Below are 25608 nucleotides of genomic sequence, written 5' to 3'. Positions count from 1 at the left end.
AAAGTCCTCTCCCCTCTGTGCCCCCGTTAGCTAAACGAAATCTCTCATTTGTTTTGACTCGCATTAGTTTTGGAGGATATTAGATAATTTCCTTCTATTTATTGTTCCATATTGCCCTTTTTTCCCTCTCTGCGTTCATACCACTTTTTCATACCATTAAAGTTTGCACGTTTCACTTTTCCGAGCCAAAGCCCAACCCCAAAGTTGGAGATGACACACCAGAATTTCATTAAATGTTTTTTTTTTTTATTGGGGGGGGGGGGGGGGGTGTGGAAGCAGCTGTAGCCCAGCGAGATGAAGAAAACAGCTATCTCTGCGTCAGCGTGTGATTGAACGCAGCTTGCTGCGCTGGCTGGGGGAAGAGTGCATCCCCGAGCTCAGCGCCATGCCTGGGAGACTTGTGAGTTTCTAGGGTGGTTATTAAGCACTTTGATTTAGTCACACGTTGTTTGCTGAATTATGAATGGCTGTAATTAAATTCCTGTGGCTCTTATTATGAATGATTAACTATGTTGTTTCATTGTTTGTCATTTGCCTCCCGACTGGCGTTAATTAAGAGAGAGGCAGGAGCAGAGTCTACCTGTCTTAAGTGGGCCCAGAAAACCTCCCTCTTAATGCAAAATCTCTAAAAGTTCTGTTGTGAGGAAGTGCTTTCAAAAACACTACTAACCTGTTTTTTTTTATCAGTCAGCATCAGGGCTCCAGATTGTCACATTTCCAGCCTAAAGTGAAACAAGCTCAAATGAGTTGTGCAGAGTATGTTCACTGGCTCATAGTGCGCCTCTTTGTGTGTTTTCTCTGGGACTCCAGCAGCAGGTGTCAGCGCAGCAGTTGGCCTTCCAGCAGCAGCTCCTGCAGGTCCAGCAGGTCCAGCAGCAACACCTGCTCAACCTTCAGAGACAAGGGCTGCTCACCATCCAGCCAGGACAGACCGGCCTGCCGCTGCACTCGCTCACTCAGGGTCAGTACCTCTCAGAGGCCCGGGCCACTTCAGCCCGTCTTTCCACAGGCACGCCATAGCTCAGCTGAAGTATACTGGTTGAGAGACGCATAGGAACAAAGCTGTGAGGGCGCGATCTGGGTCTTCTCAGAGCTAAACTGAAGAGATAATTGTAACCTTTTTTTATATCAGATATAAAAAAAGTCATAAAGGCAAATTTGCCCCATTTTGTCCACCTGTGTGTAATTTCTCTGTATACATCCATCTGTTTTGTGCAGGATTCAGAGCTTTGTTAGTTTAAAGCAGGTTTAGGTTAGAAAACACTATCCCAAGCATTAAAGGTCTCCCAGAGAACATTTCAATCCAAACATCCAAATATGGAACGGGTCCGGCACAACAACAAACCTACCGAAACATGGCCGTCCACCTAAACTAACAGGCTGAGAAGGGAGCACATTCATCAGAGAGGCAGCCATAAGGACCATGGTAGCTCTGTTGGAGCTGCAGAGATCCACACTCAGCTGGCAGAATCTGTTAACAAGAGGATTGTTAGTTATATAAGTTGCACAAATGTAGCTTTTTTTAAAGAGTACCAAAAGGGAACCCTTCTTTGAAGTAATAAATTCTGTCTATAGTTTGTTGCAAGCAATGTAGCGAACACAGCAAACACGTGGAGGAAGGTGCTCTGGTCAGATGAGACAAAAACTGAGGCTTTTTCAAAGTCACGTTCTTGAGTTGAGTGTCCAGATGTGCACAGCTGGCAGAGGTGTACCCCGACAACAACACATCCCAAAGAGCCTGTGCTGCTCATAGGCAGCGGCATTAAGTGAGTTGTGGTCACGTGATAACAATGAATAGGTTCTTGGAGAATAAATGGCTCTGTTTGTGAATTAGTAAACTTGTAATGACCTGCCACTGTTATTTCCTTTTTACAATTCCTGTTCAAATTTGCTTAAGGACAGAGAAGAGCGGATGACCTCTCAAAGAAACCACATAGCATTCATGACTTCATGACTCAGGACACACCTTCAGCAAATCTCCAGTTAATAATTGACCATTTTACTATGTTGGGGGGTTTCATTAATAATTCAGGAAATCTTAGATAGTTTCGCCCTGACCAGCCTATTGTCTGCATCACTTCAGCTCTTTAATCTGCGGCTTCACGGCAGCTAATAGCACCTGAGAGTTTTGGGGCTTCTCTCGCTGCTCAGAAATGAAGATGTACATGTTGTCCTTCAGCTCTGTGCCGCGTCTGTGATTGGCATCCTCATGGCAGTCTCCTTCGTCAACTAAGACTGTGCCTATTGTTCTCAAACTGCCGCTGAACTTGACATTGTGAAACCACTTGCTATTTGATGGGCAGCCACTGTTGTTTGGCCTAAGGAGTTTATTTCTTTATTTATCCTAAAATGTTTTGTAAAGGAGTGGCTCCCTTGTGACAAAGACGGCGTCATAGGGGTTTAAGAGCATGACATTGACTATTCATTTCCAGCTAAGACAAACAGTTTTGAAATAACAAGATAAAACAGGAGGGTATGGGGGGGGTGCTTAGGTAATAGGCAAACACAAACAGGGTTTGTACAGTGGTGTTATTGTTTGGACTGGCCATGGAATCAGTCATCAGCCTGTAGACGATTGCCATAGGCACAGGCGTGGAGCACTGCTGTTGTTCTTATCGTGCTTTGTTGAATTGCTGTGTGTTAGATGCCTGGCAAACACTCACACACCCCATGAGTAAAGCACATATGAGTGATAAGGCCAGGTACTTTTGATGGATTTCACAACAGACTTAGAACATCCTGTTTATTCAGTATTATCTCCAAATACCTCTGAGACATCTGATTCTTGTCCTATCCTGTTTCTTGATCCTTTTCACACCACTTGTTCAGTTTTTTTTTTCTTTGATACAACTGGTTTCTTTGTAAGGACGGCAATGTTAATTTCCCCTCAAGTTAGCTAAATAACTATACATAATAAATAACTGAGGACCTGAATCAAAAGTCAGACACAATCAACAGAGGACCATTTGTCATGCAGCAGGTATTCATACTCCTTAAAAATATTCAGTTTTGTGATTTTCCAACCCATATGTCAAAGTATTTTTTATTTTATGTGATCGACCAGGACATAGTAATGTGTATTTGTGAAGCGGACAGAAAATGATGCATGATTTTTAATAATAAATCGAATTTGAAAAGTTGAGTTTTTCTGCCTATGCACACCCAGGGACAGAAAGTTTTGGCCATTCTTTTCTAACAGAAAAGCTTGACTGGATTCTCGTCTGGACTTTGACTGGACCGCTCTTGTGAACAAATCCAAAGGAGTAAACAGTTGTCCCGATGCTCCCACCTGAGCTCTGAATCTGTGCAGCTCATCCAGAGTTACCATTGGCTTCTTGGCTGTTAGACGGAGATGTGTTGGTAGGTTTGTAGTTATGCCGTAGCCTTTCCATTTTCAGGCGATGGATTGAACTTATCAATGCTCATGGTACAATTTTAGAACCTAACTCTATTTTAAACTTCTCTACACATTTTTTAATTTTGTGCTCCTTGGTCTTCACAATAGATTTGGATTGATAATGCTCTATAACAAACCTCGACACCTTCACAGAAAGGCTGGATTTATACTGAGGTGTACTAATTGCAAAGGCTTGCAGAATGCACATATTGCATATAGTGTCTATTATATTTTGAAGACCTTGTAACCTTCTCCTTCCACTTCACAAAGATTCAGTGTTGGTCTATCACATAAAATCCCAATAAAAAACATTAAGGTTTGTTGTTGTAATGTAATCTTGTCCCTCTCCATAACTGTTTGTTTATATTTTTCTGTTCCCTGTATTTGTATTTTGTCTAGAAAGGCGCTGTTAAATAAAATGTATTATTATTTTTATTAATATTATTATTATTATTGATGTGACAAAATGTGAAAAATTGAATACTTTCTGCAAGATACCGTAAGTACTTTTTCCTTGGAAATAAAACTGAAAGAACATTTTTTCAGTCTTCAGGATGAAGCACTGCCCCTTCCCCCTAACAATTAGACGGTTGTTTCAGTTTGTTCTATCATGTCCAGCCGGCTTGTTTTGCTCTTCTTGTCCACTGATATTTAACTGCGTCTCCGACAGCTGTTACGAACCTTAGGCCCCTGGTTTGTCCTCTTATTCTACACATTTTCTGCTTGACTGTTTGAAGTTATTGATGACCTTTCTGTTTTCCACATCACTAAACCCTTTCATGCATCAGCGGGCCGGGCCCACGGTGCTCAGATCTAATCTGCAATATGCAGCTAGCTGTTAGCACTGCGTCGGAAGTGATGAGTTGATCCGCTCCGTTTGCGTGCCAGTGATTATGGATTCCAACTTGGGGGCAGTAAATTGCCATGACTTTTTAGCTGATGATTTTTATTTCTCTCATTTGAAAATATGGATATCAGTGTAATTATTTGAAAAGGCCACTGTTAATGCATGCGATCAGCGTCATTGGTTATTTTTTTTCCATGCGCTGAGAAAATGGAAGCATCAAAAGGTTTTTAAATAACATTTCATTGTTGTACACTGATTATCAAATTAGGTGTGCCTGTTCGGTCCTGTGACGCTGTTTACAGCAGAGTTTTATTGCTTTTATTTTGCTTTTGTTTCTTTTTCTTCCAAGATAAATTACAATAATTGTTCCGCCGAAGCGACGGTCGAAAGGAATGCATCTGAATTAGCTTTTCAAAAACACTGATAGCGCTAATTAAGTATAAACTTGTAGATAGCAGTTTTGAGTGAAAAACAATTGCTCACATTATCTGGCGTATAATTTGTCTCTCTTGTTGTAAATTCATTTGACATTAATGTTCAAAGTGTTGGAGGCAGCCAGACGGTATCTGTTATAAATTACAGCAGTGTGTTTGGGGAGGATTTAACTCTCATAAATATGAATTTGATCTCAACAGAATCCCCCCCGCCTCATAAAAAGCCCAACCTATTGATGCAGTTGCTCTGGTTGATGTGGTTCGGGTGGTTTGTACAGAGCTGTGAAAAATATTTGACCCCTTACAGATTGTTTTCTGAATAAGCATTTTTATCGCATTTAAAATTGATTTGAATGCCTTACACATGTGGGGAAAAAATTCATTTAACCACATTGAAGAGTTTTTCATTAGGAAAGGAGTCCAGACTTTGACTAGACCACTCTAAAACATTATTATTATTATTATTTTGGCTAGTCATTCTTCTTCAGGATTTTATGCTGCAGAGCAAAATTCATGGTTCCATAAATTGCAGGAAGTCATCCAAGTCCCGAGGCAGCAAAGCAGGCCAGACCATCATACTACCACCTTGATGCTCTTTTTCTGCTATGCTGTTTTAATTTCTCCCCATAAATGATAAAATGGACGCCTTCCAAGAGGTTAAACATTTCTCACGTCAGTACATAGAGTACTCTGCCAAAATCGTCTAGACATTCTTCCGAAAAAGTGAGACAGGCCTTCGTGGGGTTTTTGGCCAGCAGTGGGGTTTTCTCACAACGCTCCCCTATATGACATTAGCCAGGTGGATATCCTCCTGGATGTGTTGTAGATGTGCTTTTTTACGTATTAGAGTAGGCTGATCACTTCTGGGAAGGTTCACCACTATTCAGTTTTGTCCATTTGTGTATAATGGCTCTCCCTATGATTCACCGGAGTTCTAAAGGCTTTGAAACTATTTTAGACTGAAAGACGCTAATAACTTTGTTTTTAATCTGTAGCTGGGTTTCTTTAGAACGGGGCATGATTGTACTGGTTGGCTATCTTTTCTTGACTTGATCTGAAAGTGTGAAAATAACAAAAATAGAAGAAATCTGTAAGGGGGTGAATAATTTTTCCCTGCTCTGTACACGTGTGTTGGTGCGCATGTTTGTCATGTGTTTCAACAAAATGCTTAAAATGCACCCTCAGAGGTTACTCTGCAAGTGAGCGAGTTCCTCTACCTGTACGACATCATTTAAGCTGTCCGAGAGAGGGCCAGTGGGACTGTGACAAGACAAATTTGTCGGCAGGATGAAAGCAAAGAACGTGGCGAGCCATGAAGTGCTCACAGAGCAGCAGCACGTCAGGGACAGCGGCGGGTAATGCGGCTGACCTGTCAGTGATTGATACGGCGGACAGTGGGTTGCTGGTAATACTTCCTGCCGCATTAAGACAGGACATATTTCAGACCAAAGGGGTGCGTATCAGCAGGCCGGTGATTACGGCAACATAAACAGGGGTCCAGTAAAGGTCCCAGTTGGATGGAACAATAAACTAATAGCGATGTCACTGTCCCCCCATGGTACCGGGCACCGCGCATGAGAAGTAACAGCACGGTTTAAAGAGCCCGATGCACTGGGGGCCATTTTTTATTTGGGGGGATGATGGCCTGCAACTGATGTCATTATGAACCCTAAATCAACTTTCTGCTTGCTTGAACATGGTCACCTGGGTACACAAGGACAAGGACAGGAAAAGGTTGAAGAGCTCGGCCTGTCTCGGTGCCAGAGCTACCTGCAGAGGTAAAATTGAGTTGCTGTGCCGGTGATCAATCAAGTGTCCCAACAACATACATTTTTTAAAGTGCTTGTCCGGATTTCCCAGTCGTAATGGGCTGGAAGAGTTGTGTTGAAAAATGGAAAGAAGAAAGATAAACCAATCTGGCATTTAAAGGATGGACAAACTGGGCACCTAAGAAAAAGACTCTGCACTTCAATGTCATTATGTGTCACGCAGTAATCCGATGGAAGGAAACTCTGCGCATTCGGTCCAGACACAAAATATAATGCCCAGGGAGACATTTGTGTAATGATATTTTATTGTCATTTATGAGGAATCATGAGGCATAGCTGTTGTTGGGTTTCAGGAGGTTAGGGGTTACATTGGTGCGAACAAAGAGCAATAAAGCTGGAGACATGTTGGTCTCAGTCCGTTACCTCTCTCATCATACCAGTCAATCCACCTTGGTTTCATCCGAGTAAACAGTTGGTTTGGGGTCACTTGGACTGCTGGGTAATTGAGCCGGTGTTGGGCCGCCCTGTCAAGCAAACCGGCTAAAAATACATCACCCACTGTCACTGAGAACCAAGTGGGGGGGAAATGATTGCCCCCGCTGTCGGAGCACCGGACACTCGCACCAGCATTGACCTTCCCCTTCTAAACCCTTTGAAGGAACAAAAAAACAAAGCATTTTACCCAAAAATGTCCTTATCCTACTGGAAGAATAATGGAGCCATTGTTGTTGCAGCTGCAAAGCAACAAGCTGCAGATTAGCGCGCTGCAACACAAACTGCAATATTTAGCATGTTTAGCCTGTCGTGGACGTGCGCTTCGATTAAGGCACATCAAGGCATCGAGGAGAATAAGGGTGAATACAGGCAGACAGAATGGAGCAAGAGTGTTGAGATACTGGAATGAGGAACGACGCTCCTTGGAACGTGGAAAGGTTATTGATTTGTCCTGCAATCATTTCCTGCTCTTTGATATGCAAACGATCTAGTGTGAGTTTACAGCAATCCTATCAGACTCATTTCACAGTTCTTAGCCCCTGCGTCTCTCCGGAGTCCTCCGCCTCATTAGGCCAATGTTCTCTATTACCAGCATAATTAAAATCTTTAGTAGCTTATCAAATTAGAAATATTTTTGCTGATCATATTGAGATCTTCACCTCACAGTTATTTTCCACAACAGGAATAAATTAAGACTAAGCATTTTGCACACAATGTATTACAATTTGGTGCTTGAAAGGAGCACTTCTGCTATCTTGGGGGCTGCTGATGAGAAGTGGGGGTTGGGCATAAAAGGAGGGGGGGGGGGGGGGGGGGGGGGTCATGCGCAAATGATCTTTGATTTGGCAGCGCTCATTTTGAGAAAGGCTTTAATTAATTGTAATTCTAAACGAATGGTCTTTCCCATTTACCAACGCGTTTCAGCTAACCACATGGCTTCCTTCAGCACACTGAAAACATGGGGCTGACTTTGCAGATTTAAAACTCCAATCCAGACAAACTCTTCATAGCTTCTCAGAAGTATTCATCCACTTTGAACTTTCCACATTTTGTCACATTATAACCTCAAACTTCCCTGCATTTTATATGATCGACCAACACAAAGTGCGGTATAATTGGTGCAGGATGCAGGTTTTTTTCAAAGATCTTTACAAATAAAAGTCTGAACGTCATGTTCAGCGCGTGTTACTTAATACTTTTAATGTTAAACTTTGTTTAACTTTAAAGACCATTGGATTGTTGCCTTGTTTAGGGATGGTGTCCTACTGCAAGAGGAACCAACGGCTAGTATTTTAATTTCTAACCTGGAACAGGTTTTGTTCCAGTCTTGCCCTGTACTCACCCCTTCAGTCTTCCCATAACCTGACCAGTTTCCCTGTCCTCGCTGAAGAGAAGCATCCCCACAGAATGATGCTGCCACCACCTCGGTGTTCTCTGGGAGGGGTGGGGTGCTGGTTTTTCACCACACATGGTGTTTTAAATGTTGACCAGAAAGTTCAGTTTTGTTCTCATCTGACCACAGACGTTTAACGCTGGGGATATTGTTTTATCGACTAACCCTGTTTTAAACTTCTCCACAGCTTTACCCCTGAGCTGTCTGTTGTTATCTTTGGTCCCCTTGATGCTGTTCAACCATTAATGAGGTTACATTGGATTTATTTTAGGGGACTGACAGTAAAAGGAGCAGAATCTAAATGCAGATAAAAAAAAAAATATTAAGCGTTGTGGTGTAACTTAATGACTTTCAGAAATCCTCAAAGGGTGTGAATACTTTTGCACTGCTTCCCCCAGTAAATAAAAAGTGGTGAAATGTGTTTGGACTTACTTTCTCTGCCCTCATTTTATTTATCAGCCTTATCTTTGTTTGCGCTACGTTCTCCGGCTCAGATGCGGTCGCACCATCGATGGAGGCTTCGGCGTTGTATCATGCTAGGTCTCTTGTGTTCGTGACCTGGGAAGTGGGGTGAATAAACCCGGCACTATCCCTCTCAATCCTCATCTTAACCTGAATGTCAGCCGTCACTTACAGGCGTTACAGACGACAGAAATTCTGTCGATGTGTTTCCAGCAAACAGAAAAACGCTTCATGTCTTCAAGGGATTTTTTTTTTCTTTCAAAGCCGTGCGAGCGCTGCAGTGTGCTTGACTCGTTAAATGAGGTTTAAGTCGTCTGTGTCAATTGGAGGCGGTGCAGAGCCTTAAGTATTTTGCACATTAATGCGCTTTTGAGAATATTACCCCCGGGTCCTGTTTCTCAAGGAGACAGGGGTGGGATGTTTTCTAGTGTTGCTATTGTAAAGTTTTTTTTGTTGTGCACGCTCTACACATCTCTGTTGTTGGGAGAAAGTGATGGTGATTATTCACATTTCATGCCTTGTCTGGATGTTAATTATTTACTCTGGGCATGAAATGTGCGTGAATGCCAAGGATTTGTGTATACAAACACGCTTCAGATCACAGGAAAAAAAAAATGGAAGGGAGAGATGAAGGCGTCGAGGGGACGGCTGTGTGGGAGCGTTGTTCAGATCCTTGTGCATTACCCTGTAGTGGAGTATTTTCTAATTAATACTCAGCTTTGTTTACAGACGCTTTGATTTAATTAGGTGATGAAGAAGAGAGTTGGATTAGCCGTTAATTGATTTAATTATCCAATTTGTTTGTCTCAGGCATGATTCCAGCAGAGCTGCAACAACTGTGGAAAGAGGTAACGAACGCTCACGTGAAGGAGGAGCTCAACAGCAGCAACAACGGCCACCGGGGCCTCGACCTGTCCTCCCCGGCGCCGCCAAAGAACCCAGTCCTCAACCAGCACGCCTCCACCAACGGGCAGTACATGAGTCACAAAAGAGACGGGTGAGCTCCTTTCCTTTATTTCCCTGTGTCTGACAGCGTTGGCAAGGAGGCGATTAGGTGGTGAAGTCATTTAATCCCAAAACGCGTTCTTTCATGAATCCGCTCTAATCCTCAGCCCATATGTTTAGGAACCTATTATGTAAGTTTTGATTTTCAGATTCATTTTGACTACGCGAGGATTCCTAATGACCAATACGCTCACTATTGTGTTTTCACCTGGTGATTTCATATGAACACCTGGTGAGAATACAGTCATTTAGAGCAACATTCACAGCTGAAAGGGCATCGTCTTTCTAAAAGGCTCTGGCTGCAGTGCAGCTTTGAATTAAAATGTATTTACTTGTTCCCTTGCATTCACTTACCTTAATCTTTTCAGAAAAGAAAAACATTTCCTCATACTTAAGGAATTTGTTGACTTGAGGAATCATATTGTCAGTTTATCTTTAAAGTAAAACATATCAATAGAAAGCAATAGTATGGTTGAAAGAGAAAGCAAACACTGTGTAAATTGTACCATCCAAACATAGATGAATCATCTACGAGAGGCATTTGTTTCTGTGTAGAGTGTGTGAGAAAGAGAGAAATGTGTCTTTAAGGAAGGAATTAATCTGGCATTTTACACGTTTGCTTGTTTTCTTGCACAAAAGGCTGATCTTTGAACTGCTAGTGAGGAGCCTGCAGGCACCATGAGCTCACTGCGTAACATCTGACTTGTGTTTCAGTGATCAAAACCCGAGTGTCGGTATGAAAGCGATGCCGATGAAAACATGTTTAGCAAAGTAAATCAGTCGGCCTCTGGAGGTGAAGGGGGGCGGGGGGGGGGTGCTGGTGGGGAGAGGGACGTGGTGGTGCTGGAGAGCTGATCATCAAGATGTTCTCTGAATATCTGAGGAACGAAACCAAAATAAAAAACGGGTTTCATTTTAAGCGGATTTGGTTTGAAGACCCATGAGCCATTTTTTTGTTCACACCCCCGTTAAAGACATGGAAAAACACTTTAAAATACTGCAATATTTTATCACAGTAGGATAATCTAAAAAAAGGAAAAAGAAAAATCCAACCTTTATTTTGTGTATTTCTACTCAGTAGACAGTAATATCCCATCTTGAGAAATATCTGTTAACAAAATCACTGCCGTCTGTAAAAATCCACGTAACGTAAACCTCACTGTAGCGTATTTTATTTTTACTTGTCAAAGTTGTTCCACGTTTCTCGCAACTTCTTATTAACAATCCATGACGTTCTGTTTCCTAACTATGTAAATATGATGTCACACCAAGGCCCATTTATTTCATCTGCTAAATCAATGCCAAAATAAGCAAATAAATAAAAGCTAAAATAAGCAGGGCTGGAAAAGTGCTCATGTTTATCTTGCTACCACACACAGTGAGCATGACGGTAAGTTGGTTAAAAAAAAAAATCTAAGGACAGCTCAATGTTTCCGTTAAAAAACAGATGTTACCTACATGCCAGCAGGCTGTTTTGGAGTGATACCAGAAAAAAGTCACAAAAGTAAACATAGTTTCCTAAACGCTACACAAACTTTAACTGAAACTCTCTGCTTTGGTCAAATGTGGTCAAGAATTGGCTTTTCAGCCATTAAAGAAAGGGTTAATATGTAGAAAAGCCCCTTCGTGTCCACAGGTAAAGCCTAATTCATAACTCCGCTTTACCGCAAACCTGTGTGATGTAAATTTCATCATGTGTACACAAAGCTGCGGGGGGGGGGGGGGGCACAACAACGCCTGCGACTTGTTCTTGTCTTCTGAATAGATTTTGTATAAACATTATCGCCTTCCGAGACACAGCAGTGAAAGCTGGAGATCTCTGACCAAAGTTTGGTTGTTCAGTTGGTGAAGTGTGCATGATTCTCCAAGAGGTCTAAGTAGCTCATGTGCGTTGGGAGATCTGGGATGCTGTGGACGTGTTTTTATCCCCATGACTCTCGAGGCCTTCTTAGAGAGCACAGCATCATGAAGTCCTTAAAAGTCCCAGATTCTAAAGGAAAATCTGGATACCACCTGAATATTGATAGTCATTGAGTCTTTCAACAACGTAAACAATGTGTGGTAAATCAGCACAAAGGGAATCAACCTTCTTCCAGTCCTGAGACCTACAGAGAATATCAGACAGGATTGAGATCTAGAAACCATGACGACGGATGGTCAAAGAGCCCTCCCTGTGAATGCTCCAACATTGTGAATGTTATAGAAGACTAAGAGGGGTACATAGTATTAATAGTTGCGGTGGGTTTTCATTCTTGGCAGCATTTTGAGGTTCAAACTCCGTCCCTAGAGTAAAGTAAAATCTGAGCAGTCATTGCTCCCACAGAGAACCCACAGGCCTTCGGTCCTTCATCATCGAGCTGGATGTCTGTTTTTGTGACAAAACGCTGAGGATGATATTGACTCGCTGCCTCCATCACACATTGTCGCGAAGCAAGCAAACAAGGTGAGCGTCGACGGCAGCAAAAGGCAGGAAGCACCCTGAGCTGAAGGCTCCATGAAACATCAGAGAAGACATAACGCAAGAGCTGGCAGCACCTCTGCCTCGCGCCGACTGTCAGAGATTAAAGAAGATGTCAGCACAGTTTAACACAAGCTTAAGTGAAGAAGGCAGTCTCGGTCTGAATATTCTCGTAGTATCTTAGATCTGTCAGAAAACCAGGCAGGTGATTCTCCTGCACCCCATCTGTTCGAGGAAGTGGATTACCCACGCAGACTTTCAACTGGCCAATTACTAAGAAAGATGGCTAGAACAAAGTGAGCACAAAACATTCCCTATTAAGTGCTGCATGATGCTAATTTAGATCCACACAACCAATAATCCTTTCTTGTGTTAATTTTGGAACACACAAATCACACAAGTATCAAAAGCGTTATTCCTCTCGTTTGATGATGCACACTCAGCTCTAATCAGACTCCATGGGAAGAAGAATGAAATATTATTAAGTATGATTATTCTAAGCAAGGCTCTGAGAGAACGTCTGTGTTATAATCCAGGGATTTGAATAATCAGGTTGAAGATAATGGGCTGGGCCGGCCCGGGCGTAAATAGAGAGCATCCACTCATCCTCCCAGTGCTGAACTTAATGAACTTTTAATTGATGCGGTTTTGCAAGTCCCTTTGTCATGCAACAGAAACAAGCCTCTCTGCAGATGGGCCCGTTTTCCCGACTGGCTTCAGATTGGTTTACAGCAGACCCTAAGTACCGTGTAGTTAGTTTCATGTGTCATATAAAATCTGCCCAGGCACAACGACGCCTGCAACTAAAACCTTAAGTGCATCCACAGGAATCACTCACGGGCTTTGCACTTCCGTCTTAAGGAAGACGGAGAAATTCAATCACTGCCGGCTTGACACACCGAAGATGAGGCACGTGTTCCTGCTTTTAGTTGTTGCTAGGAACACACCGGCAGAGCAGGCTGGGAGTTGTGTTTGTCTAAATAACATCCCTGATATGACCGGAGCCCGAGTCACATTATCTGTCGGCCCGGTGTTGTTTCACGGCCGCTGGAAAGCGATGCCTACATGGAGATATGCCCCTGTGAGCCAGGTCATCTTTATTCAGTGATTTGCTTATTTAAATCAAATGTGCCTGATCTGTATCTGACACGAATTCCCAATCCAGAGCTGCATCAGCTTTGTAAAGAGGAGGTGGGAGGGGGGGCGCGTCTTCACAAAGCACTTGGCCCACTTTACTTCCAAACAACCATCAGTAACAACAGCTCAGGGACTGTAACACAGCAGTCTGTTAAGGAGATAAATAATCAGATTTGGCACCGCTCTCCCATCTCTCTCCTGCCTTTCATTTGTCTTACACAAGAAAAAAAGCTAATTAAATCATTTAGGGTAAAGCATGCAGGGGTACCAGGAGGAGGGAAGAATGTAGGAACGATCTGGGGTGTTAAAGAGGGAGGGAAGTGAGCATAGACAGAGGCTGGAGGGGAGAATATAAAGGAATGAACTTGATGTATCGACGGGCCCTTACTCTGACCTCAATCTTCCCTTCTTTCTGATAGATTGAGTCCGTCAGAACGGGAGGCCATAGATCTTGACTTGTTTATAGCCAGAATCATCCCATCAAAGTAAGTCAGGTTGAAAACAACTGGATAGCAGCTGTCAGGATCAGCTTCATGTACATTGTCTTTTTTCACCAGGAGGCTTTGCACTGCGTACCTCCTGATCCCCTGAGCAGGGGTGTCGAACTCCAGTCCACGAGGGCTGGGTTTGTCCTGCCACTTCTACACGTGTCTCTGCTTCAACAAACCTGAGTCAAATAATCAGGTCATCAGCAGAACGCTGGAGAACTTGACTGCACACTGTGGAAGTAATTCAGCCATTTGATTCAGGTGTGTCACATCTAGAAGTTACAGGACACCCGGTCGCTAAAGGAAGCTGGTGGCATGAGTTTTCTCCTCACTGTTATCATCATTAGATTAAAATGATATAATACATGGTCTATTTACAATGGTGCACAGTCTAGAAACATAACGAATTTCAAAATTAGGCTGAGAACAGAAAGCATCTGGGCTTAAAAAAGAAAGTGTTACAAGATCTCACAATATTAAAAACTCCGTGATATTTGTAGTCACAAAGTGTTACCTAGTCCGTCTAATACTTTTTCCTGTGCAGGAACTTACTTTAACCCTTCCCTTCACTCCCTACCTGTTGACAAACTAAATTTGTTTAAAAAAAATAATCAATAAACAGCGTAAAAATATATATATATGAATTTGCTTGGTTTGTTTAAAATCTGTAAATGTAAATCTGTGTTTAAGAGAAAGTAGCTCCTGAGTTGCTTTGTTGCAGAAACAGCGCGGCATTAGGTTATAAAAGCCTCAAGACAATATCCACTACTTCCAAGTTGTAGGAAAAAAACCTGCAACCGAAAAAAATTATGTTTTTTTTTAAACACTCAGCTATTGGTTAATTGCTAATGATGCTAAAGTTGGCTCTATAGCTGTGCTAAATTAATGAACTATTTCATATTTCTATGAATCTGGACTGCATCTGGCCATTCTTTATTTCAAAAAGAGCCAAACATGAGTACAAGGACTCCTCTTTTCTGATCTGTGAAACCTTTTTTATTCTGTTTAGAAAACCAAATAAATGAGTATTTCCCCAAAATATTGTTGAAATTTTGTCTTGTCTCATTTTCATGCACCTAATATATTGTTACACCTCTAGCTTCCAGAAATTACTGCATATTAAATTTTAATTTACCACATTGTGAGTTGACTTTAGGCAAGGCAAGGCAAGGCAAGGCAAATGTATTTATATATCACAATTCAGTACAAAGACAATGCATAGTGCTTTACATGATTAAAATATAATAAAAAATAATAATTTAGCATTCTATGAGTATTGGTTGGATCGCTGAGAATACCAAACCCACTTTGTTGTCACAGGTCAATTTCAAACCCACCCCCCCAAAAAAAGACGATTAATTATGTCTTTTTTTTTGTTGGATTGTAATGAGAGAAACCGCCGTGTACGCCACTCTCTTCTCCAATTACAGTAATGTAGCTCATTTGATGTAAATTCTGTCATTTACCGCTGTTTAGCCATCCACCGTTCAAAAAGAGTGCTCTACCACCAGCCCCTCTCGGCGCTTTGTGCTCACTGATTCCCTGTGCACTCCACATTTTAATATCTTATTAATACAGAATTAACCAACAAGCCTCCTCCCAAAGAATTAAAAAAACATCTCTGTAAATTAAAAACCAGCGTCACCTTCACCAGTCCGCACATTTCCTTGTTAAAAACTCATTATAATTGGTCGTCTGCCATCTATTTATTAGCTGTATCAAAACAGAGGTCTTAATGTGAATGCATAATTCATAATTGAATAAAAAAAAAATCAGATTTTTGAAAGAGGGAGAAAAAAATCCGCTAACCGCATTCATGAATGCTCGACTGCTTCTTAATTGCAAAGCAATTATTGCATGTTATGAGCAATGTGAACTCTTAAGTAAGTAATTATAACACAAGGAAACCTGTGCTGACCTCTAAAATTTCCTCCTTGATGTGCAGCTTTACTAACTTCCAATCCAAATGAGATTTTAATCTGAACACCGGCTTGTTTAATCCTGTGAAATCAGGGCACTCTGGTAAATTCCTTTTTTTAACTAAATAGTTTTTGATCATTTTGTAAATCATAGCACATGAATCACGTCCTGAATGTTAATCCAGCTAAGTGGTACAGCATAAATTGGGCATTATTTCTTATTGAATACATGCATATCAATGAGATGTTAGTCGTTGGGGTTATTCTCATGTGGAAACACAACAGTTTGTTGTGCCATGAATCTCCTTATCTGTCCCGCTGTCTTAAAGCGCCGGGCTCACGCCGGAGGAGGAGAAGCAGCAGCGTTGTGCTCACCAGCCGCCAGAAGCACAGGTGGTAGCAATATAGGCCAGTCCCCCAGGCTCTTGTATCTGAGAGTTGTGTGTCTTGTATAGCGCCTGTGTCCATATGGCAGCCTGTCTCGCTTTCCTAGCAGAGTATGCCGCCTTCTCTCAGCTCTGATTGTGGTTAGCTGTGGTTCCACGCCTCGCGCCATATGGAAGATGTTGTAAAGTTTGTTTTTCAGCGATGTTCCTGCTATTTAGACTGATTGTACCAAGCCATACGTTCCCCGTAGATGCATTCTCGTCAGCCTCTGGTGACATGAATTGGTCAGGAGATAAATTGATGCCAGGCGGGGACGTTTCCAGTTGGTGCACGGTGTGAAAGTGGAGGTTTCAGATTGTGTTACAGGCTTCTCCAGGTGGGCTTTTGGACGGGATGCAGCAGGCAGAGCTGGAAAAAGCAGCAACGCTGGGAGCCCACGCCGAGCTGTCCCGATCAAAGAGAATTGCAACATGGCTCAGTGATACTAAATAATTACGTATTGATTTGGTTTGGGCTTTCACAACAAGTGTTCCCTCGTTTAAAAGCAGAGAAAGTAATGATCACACAGGTAAAGTGATTCTGCGAAGGCCAAGGTTCACAGATCAAGTAGAAGTCAATATTTTTCTGTGAAAACAAGACAGAGTACACACAGAGAGGATTTGGATTAACAGCAGAAACTGTCATCCTTGACGTTTTGTCGTTTTTCTTGACCTCTGGGTGAAAAGGAGTTGAGGTCGGTTTTTAATCAGAAGTTTCTGTCTTGCAGATCGACGCTGGAAGAGCCTTCCCCCCACAGTCACCCTCTTTACGGCCACGGCGTCTGCAAGTGGCCCGGGTGTGAGGCGGTTTTTGATGATTTCCAGTCATTCCTCAAGTAAGTCAAACGCTATAGTCGGTCAGCGTTCCTGTCACAGTTTGTTTGTCCTTTTTTTGGGCCGCTTACATGTTTCGTGACCCCTTGCAACACAGATGCACTGCAGGTGCAGCTGGTTGTTATTCCTCAGTCTGGGTTAGCCCGCTCTTGAAAAGAGCACTCTGGTGGGGTCTCCTTCTGGGAACTGCATGGGCCTCTAATTCCTGTGATAAGTGCAGTTCCCATGGTGATGGGGGCCGTTTTTCCCAAACAAACAACGGTGGGATGTTTATCTGTGGCAGCTCGCACTCAGGGAGCCCTGCGTGTTTGCCCTTGTCACCGGTCAGAGGGAGTGCTTTCCTCTTCTTTGGCTTTCCAAATCTTTCTTTGAGTCGGCCCTTTGTTTGGCTCCTGCATCTCCTGCTTTCCCTCTGTGCCCTTTTTTTTTTTTGTCTTTTACAATATCAATGTCCAAAACTCCTTTGTTAGATTAGGCACGAGTAAAGTGTTTTGCGAAAGTATTAATTCCCCCTTCAACTTTATACATTTTGTCTCATTACAACAAAGTTATTTTATTTCATAGGGATTTTAGATGAAAGACCAACACAAAGTAGTGCATATTTGTCAATTATACTGACCAAAAACACATTTAATTAACATTTGAAAATCTTGAATAGTGTGTCAGTGCTTTGTAGGACTACTTTTCTCTATGCTTACTGCAGCAAGTCTAAAGGATGACATTTGAACCCATTCTTTGCTAAATAGTTCAAGCTTGGTCAGACTGACTGAACAAAGGCATCTGTGAGAATAATTTTTTGGGTCTCTCACTATTTTAATCCATGCAAACAGGATTAGCCTGTATTTAGCTCTACCTATTCTCCCATACATTCTGACCAGCTTCCCTGTCCCCCACTGAAGATAAGCCTCCCCACAGCATAATAATAATAATTATAATAATAATAATAATAATAATAATACATTTTATTTCAAGCGCCTTTCAAAACACTCAAGGTCACTGTACATGTAAAAACAATAAATGGTAAAAGCAGTCATCATAATTAAAAGAAACAACACAAATTACACAGAGGAAAGTAATATGAAATCATAATGAAAAGGCAATCTATGGTGGTGGCAGCATGACCCTGCCACCACCATATTTCACATTGGGAGTGGTGTGTTCAGGTGAAGTGCTCTTGGCGTCGTGCTCCGCATGTTGCTGTGTCCCCTACAAGGCTTGTGGCGAACTGTGAGGAGGACCTCTTAAGGGTTTCTTAAATAACAACGGTTAGATTGTTGGAGTACACAACTTATAACCACCTCCACCTGAGCTGGCAGTCCCTGCAGCTCCTCCAGAGTTACCATGGGGCTCTTGGCTGCTTCTCGGTTTAGTATTTCCGTTCTTGGATGACGAATTGAACGTTGTTCTAGGACACCATTGTTGTTTTTCTAAACCCTGATTTAAAGTTCTGAACCACTATGTATTGCACTTATGCACTACTTTGTGTTGGTCTTTTGCATAAAACCCACCAAAAATACATCAAACCTTAGGATAAAGGTGTTCACACAAAGCTGTCTGCCCCTGCTGGTTAGCATCTTATGTTTACTGTATCAGTGATTTGAGTCCAGCCTGGCAGCTCCCCTTTGCTCTGATTCTCCATTTGAGTCCGAGTCCCGGTTTACTGATCAACCGTGTGCGCCGTGCGCTCCAGGTGATCCAACCAACAACAGCGCCATGGTTACAGGAGAGGATGAAAACATCTGCACCGTGGCAGCAGATCAATGGCTCACTGTCACCTCGGATTAGTTGCACTTTAAACAAGATACGACACAATTCTGTTATCTGGGAACAAGCTCTCAGCAAACACACGAGAAAAGGTGCAGGGGAGCAGCTCATAGCCGGCTAAAGGTTTGGACTTACTTTCTCAACGTCTTGAATCTTCTTTTTGATTGTTTACATAAATCCACTTTGAACCTCCTTATCACGTCAGAATGTATGGTAGCCCGGTTCCCGTCTCAGAGAAAACAACCTGTTATGTACTCTTTCTTTAATTTAATAAACATCCTGTGATACATCGTTATTAAAGCATGTATTGCGCACTCGTATTTTCCCACAAAGACAAGCATACTTCAGATTAGGGAGTGCCTGCTTAAATCTATCAGTATTTATTGTATTCTGACATTGCCTCACCCTTTGTTTATAGAACTGAGGAGAATTAAAGTCAGTGTGCCCGGCAGAGCTCTGCCTGAAAAAGTCTCTGAGTGCACTCAGCTCTGTTTTTACAAGTGTTTTTATCATGGCAACATCTTGTTTACTTTAGTTGCCTGCTCAAACTGCTTGGAACATGTTAAGAAAACATTCGGGGAGAGTCTCCACAAAGCCGTCTTTGTTTCAGAGCGGGCGAGAGTACGAGGAGCTCACCAAGGTGTTAACGCTCAAAACCTTAAGCACTTCCACATGAAACCCAGCAACCGATACTGCAGGCCTCCGAAAAGGATTCCAAAACAAAAACAAAGAGCACATCAGACTTTCTAATGCCGACTGAAATGTCTCCTGAGGTTGGAAGTACAACCAAAGAGAGCGCGGCGCACGTCTTTGAGTGTGGAGTCAGCGGAACACAGCGTACTGTGTGCCGAGGAGACAGAAAGGTGAGGAGGACTGTAACGTTGAACAGATTTCAGCCCCGCACGCCAACAGCAACAACCAACACTGGGACCAAATGTTGTTTTAAACTGCATGTGTATTTATTTTATCTTTTAAGGAAAACATGACATACCTACGCCGACTATCTTGATAAATACAAAGCGCCAAATCCCTGTTCCTGTTTTCGGGTTCGGCCCACAGAGGGGTGGGATCGGGTTCGTAGCAGAGCCTGGTGCTTTTTGACGAGGGTCAAGACCCTTCTCTTTAACGTCCAGTCAGAGGTCAGAGAAACACTGCAGTGCCCTCTAGTGCTGCAAGCCACAAAAAACCTCCCTCTCACACTTCTCTGCTCTCAGCTTTTCAGCCTCGTAGCGCTTTGAAAAATGCAAAAATGCAAAAATAAACCACGAAGAAAACTAAAAAGTTAACACGTGAAAATGAAATTCCAATGCATTTAAAATGTAAATACCTCTGTCTAGTTGTGCGCATTTGATTTAAGTTCCAGCCGGCAGTGAGGAAGATAAAACCTTCCTCAGAGACAGCTTCAAACCAACGCTTCAGCTCATATAATTAGAAACGGTGAGAGAGAGGAGGGGAAGAGAAAAGTCGGGCAAAAACCAAGTGATATGTGGAAAGGCGGCTGTGTGAATATCTGTTTAACTTGTTTTATTGTGGCAATCTACATTAGGCTCTGTCATCCTGCCAGAGAGCTTTTAAAAGTGGCTTCATTTGAAGTCCAGAAAGTGACACATGCCAACGTTCATAGCCTCCCTCGATGTCAACCCCCCCTGCTCCTGTGTCCAGACGCTCCTCTCAAGGCTGCATTAGGGCCATTTGAATATTTCATTTCCTATTAATTATGCACTGTGACTCTCCATGTCATTAGAAGAAATAAAGTGGAATGTAACAAAGGATGAAAAGAAGCGGGGCACATGTCTCATATGAGCCGAGAGATTCCAAAGCTGCTCACGTAGGGCGCCCCTTCATTGAGGATTCAGTCTGGGGCCAGTTAAATTGAAGTTGAAACGTCTTTACCTATTATTTTCCTCTTTGAAATTTAGTAAGATGTCCTGAAATGTTTACCAGTTTCATTTTCCGACCCACTTAATTAAATGGGCTCTTTTACGATTCGAACAAATGGAAAGCCCAGAGAAAAGCCTGAATTGATTTTGACAAAGAGGGTTCTCGGCCATGTTTTAAAAAAAAAAAAAAAAATGCCTTGCTAATTTAGTTTTTTCGCCACAATAATTAACTTGAAGTGATGAATGTGTTCCTCAGTCATTTTGAAACGTGTGTTATAGAAACACAATAGGAAGACCTGACCACATTTCCCGGAAAGATTTAGATCATTCACCTCAAGGTTGGCAGTACGGCGCGAAGGCAGGAGCCTTCATATTTCAAACTGTTTTCAGATGTCTATTTTCTAAGTTTAAATGTGGTGTTTAATGCACAAATGTGTTGTCTGAACATAAAGCGATGGCACTGAATTTATTGGACCGTCATAAAGCCAGCGCTGCGCATTTGCAGGTTGTCGGTGGTTAGTTTTGATTTGCAGCAAATGGCAGAAAAAGTGTATATAAAAAAAAAAAAGGCGAACACCTTTCTCCCGTCTGCCTGCACACACACAGACATGCCTGGTGACAGTGACCTACATGGTCACCGCAGATGTGATATAATTTATGATATATATAATATATTGGATCCATTAGCGAGCATAATGAAGTAGTGAAATGAAAGGGTATTTGTGAAATCAGTTCAAACATCCTGCTCGGATTATGATTAAATGATTAATGAAATGCCCCTGCATAAGCATTTTCAAACAGTAATTCATGCGGCAGCTGATAAAATTCCTCCAATCATATTTCCTTCACTCATAAACCTTATCTTCACCATTTTATATAAATCACCAAAAAAAAAAGAGCGTCTGCTACCCAGCGAACTACTTTAGATTAGTAATAAACGTGCACGAAAAGAGACCATCTTTCCTGAATAAAATAATCGCACATAATTATATCCATAATTCAAGCCTGTGACAGATCCCCATCTCCTCGTCCTGTTGTCCTCTACGTTTGGTCCGGCTTTATTTGAATTCCCTTAATTCTGATGATAAAATTAACAATGCAAACAGCGAAAAGGGCAAAGTCAACACGGCGAGACAGAGCTGCAGCGGGAAGGAATGGCGTTAGGGCACTGGTGCATAATTTAACAAAGGAATCCAACCTGAAATTCTTCAATCATCCCTCTTATCAGTGAGCTGGGAGAGCAGGCATGACCGGCATGAAATATTGACTGTCATTCTTTTACATTAAAAAAGTATTCCTTCTTTGTTCTGCAGACATTGTGCAATCACTGTAATACGCGCTGGTATTTACATAAATGTTATTACAGTGGCTCCACACTCACTTACCGTATTGATCCAATCATGACACATTACAGAACTTCAATTTTTAAAAATATTTTTGTGCGAAAAGAAAATCAGTACATACTATTGACATGTATCAAAATAGCTTGCTTACAGTTCGGTCCACAATTATTCAAGGTTTAAACTTAAATACATTTTTACTGTTGTTAAACAATTGTTAAAAAAGAAAAATAATAATAATAAAAAAAATATATATATATATATATATTTATGCACTACTTTGTGTTGGTCTTTCACGTAAAATCCCTATAAAATAAAATAACTTTGTTGTAATGAGACAAAATTTATTTATTTTGCTGTTTTTATTGTAAAAAAAATGGCATGTCACCAATTATTTATACCCTTCTCAACAATCATCATTACAGCCATGGACCCTTGCTTATAACTGCTGACCATCTTTTTGCATGTTTCTACTGGTACTTGCATAATTTCTTTGGGGATGAATTTCAAGTCTTCAAGGTTGGAAGGCCTCCTTTTCATCATCATAATCTTTAGCTCCCCCCACAGATTCTCAATCAGATTGAAATCAGGACCCTGGCAGGGCTGCTAAAAAACTCTAATATCATTTCTAGTCATACAAAATATGGTTGGTCAAATTAGAAGATGAATTTAAACCTAAATCTGTCAGGGGTATGAATAATTTTGGGCTGTACCAAACTCTCACAGATTGTTCGGAAAATATTTGACGTCTTTAACACATCTAACGAATAAATGTGGGGAAGTCTGATCAAAATGGAATACCATTCTGAACCAGAGACCTCTTCTCTGCCTCGCTAAGATGACTTCATCCCACTGTTGACTTCTTCTGATAACATGACTTCACATTGCTTTGGATTTTGATGCTGCGCTGAACAAATATTTTCTCTAGTCTTCTCAGTTGAACCTCCTCTGATTTATTATGAGTAGATAAAAGAATTTCATTGTGAAAACAATAAAAAGTAATAAAAGAAATGAAACGAGCCTAATCTATATTAGTGCGTGTCTTCTCTCTTTATGTTTTTTAGGCATCTCAACAATGAGCACGCCCTGGACGACAGGAGCACGGCCCAGTGTCGGGTGCAAATGCAGGTCGTCCAGCAGCTGGAGCTGCAGGTATTGTCCCGCCGCTTGTTTTGATCCAAATATTTACGTGCCGTCTCCTGCTGACACTTCCTCGGTGTCTGCAGAACGCCCTCCATCAGTCTGACATCAGCCGTGGGGTCATTTATTGGGGTGGGTGGAGGGCTGTTATGCAGAATTAAATAATTTTGTGCATTTGTTAGTAACCAGTCATTAAAAATGTGTTAGCATGCATGACAGCCAGGAAAAGATATATGAATAGCCTGGGGCTAAGTAGAGAAGATAATTGCATTCTGAATTTTACTGGTTTTTAAAGTTATTTATGACTTTAACTGTTTGGCACCAACAATAAAACACTTGTGAAATGACTAGATTGCATAGTGTGGACAGACAGTCGGTAGTTGGAGATGGAGGACCAGAAAGGTTATTGTGGTCCTCAGTGTTAGCTTTTATCCCCCATAATGCTGTTTTCCATTAAAAACCCATGCAGATATACATTAGAAAATAACTCTGTTTTTCTAATGAATAAACTGATTATTTAAAAAAAAAAAAAAACAGTTGGGAAAGAACCAGTACACTTGGTGTTATAGACAGCAGTAATTTATTTAGGTAGAGTTTAATCAGGATTTCTGAGTGGAACTTGCGTACGATTAACAATAAACAAAACTCTACTAAATAAGTTACATTGTAACTTACTATTAAGGTCAGTTTGTTTATTTAGTTTCATTTCTTTCCTCCAATGATAAAGTAAAATAAAGAATTAGAAAGATATTGCAGGAATAAAAGTAATATTTGTAAATATTAAAAAAGTGGCATGTAAACAACCAAGATCAACCGATTATTATTATTAATTATTGACTATCTGAGAGCTGAATAGCTCGGCTTGCATGTGGTCAAACCTGCTAGCATGCTAGCATTAGTGCTGTTGCTAAACTAGTTAAATCTTGCTCCAACACGGAAACTCTCAACTTTTTAACTTTTATTAAGTTAATTCATTCAGTCGTAATAAAATCCATATTATTTGATCTGCTTTACCTGTTTCTGCTGGATCCCACACATTTCAACCAAAATGTTCAGGGGAGTTCTAGCCAAAATATTTTATTTTTTTAGATTTCCATTTTCATTTAAATATTACATTTATAAGATCAGATTTTGTTAAAAATAATTATTTTAAGTAATTAATTATTAAAATGTGAAACCATCCAATATGACTCTTTGTAGTGTAAGCTTGACTTACTGAAGAGTAGAAATTAGAACAATCCATAAAAAATATTAGTCAAACGTTTTAACTTCTGCAACAGTTGAAAAGCAAATGATGAGTTCCAGACGTTGGGGCTTTGTTCACTCGCGGTTCGCACATTAGCCACATAATTGCTCCAAAATGACAGATAACACTATCAGTAATTAGTAGAAAACTGTTCTGGTTTAGAGAAAGTTAACTTAAAACAATGAGGTTTCAGTTACATTACACCATGCCGATGTCTTGTTATTTCTGCTCTACTGGTTCGTCATCTAAAAGGGATCGGTGAGGCTTCACCAGACACAGGCTTCCTCTCCATGCAGCCTGTCACCATAATTTGAGCTGGCAGCTAAAACAACGCTGAGTTTCAGACAGGTAGAAAGGAATTGGGCTGATAGGGAATGAGACGCTGTATTTTCTCCCTGATTCACAACAATTCCTTACATTGTTGATAATGAATGACAGCTCAAAGTTAAAACAAATAATTACCTTTTAGTCTCCTACATAAAGTTGGTGAAGATTCTCAGTCATCCAGGTCATGAGCAATCCAAAAAAAAGGTTAAAAAATGGAAGTACAGTTTTTTTTGGGTTTTTTTGAACCTTTTTTTGGATCTCCTACATAAAAACCTGCTTGTTCGCTCATCTTTAAAGGGCATTCAGTTTAAAATCGTGCCTGGAAATGTGTGTCTGTGTGTTCATAGAAATCACTGTGCTTTCTCTTTTTTTTTATAACAGCTAGCGAAAGACAAAGAGCGTCTGCAAGCCATGATGACGCATCTTCATGTCAAGTCCACAGAGCCCAAAGCCACTCTGCAGCCGGTGAGCACGAACCCTGTCATACATCTCCCTCCCCCCTCCCCCCATTCCTTTTGTTTGTCTTAATTGGCACACATGTATTCATTAATCCCTTCCTCCATCTTCTTATTTATCTGCTAAATAAAAACAGCTGTTCTCTGGAGGGAAGCAGTAAATATAGTTTGGAGCACATCTGCTGACATCTGAGATTCAATTTGGTGTCTGTGATGAACTGGATGCGCACTCTGCTACCCCCCACCCCCTCTGCATGGGAGAACTGGTGCCTCCCTGAAAACACAGGAAGAGCAAAAAGTCCAAACAAATATAATAAATGATAAGATGCATCCTTTTTGGAAAGAATGACTGACGTGTGATCGCATTAAACATGTAGTTGTTTTTTTGGCCTT

At 41.4% G+C, this 25608-nt stretch overlaps 1 protein-coding gene across 8 annotated transcripts in view; it reads left to right on the top strand.

The window, feature by feature from the left end:
- Positions 1 to 25608, top strand: part of foxp1b (forkhead box P1b) — a 222015-nt gene that overhangs the window by 179295 nt on the left and 17112 nt on the right. For all 8 annotated transcript variants that reach the window (XM_036124578.1, XM_036124581.1, XM_036124579.1 and 5 more), the window contains 5 exons: positions 811 to 961; positions 9608 to 9794; positions 16958 to 17065; positions 23112 to 23199; positions 25142 to 25225. In XM_036124578.1, coding sequence (XP_035980471.1) covers positions 811 to 961; positions 9608 to 9794; positions 16958 to 17065; positions 23112 to 23199; positions 25142 to 25225 — 618 coding nt within the window. The remainder of the gene's footprint in view (positions 1 to 810; positions 962 to 9607; positions 9795 to 16957; positions 17066 to 23111; positions 23200 to 25141; positions 25226 to 25608) is intronic.

The sequence above is a fragment of the Fundulus heteroclitus genome, chromosome 20 (genome assembly GCF_011125445.2).
Source record: "Fundulus heteroclitus isolate FHET01 chromosome 20, MU-UCD_Fhet_4.1, whole genome shotgun sequence".
Classification (NCBI taxonomy): Eukaryota; Metazoa; Chordata; class Actinopteri; order Cyprinodontiformes; family Fundulidae; genus Fundulus; species Fundulus heteroclitus.
The sequence above is the reverse complement of the archived record's forward strand: the minus strand, read 5'-3'. Positions and strand labels throughout refer to the sequence as shown.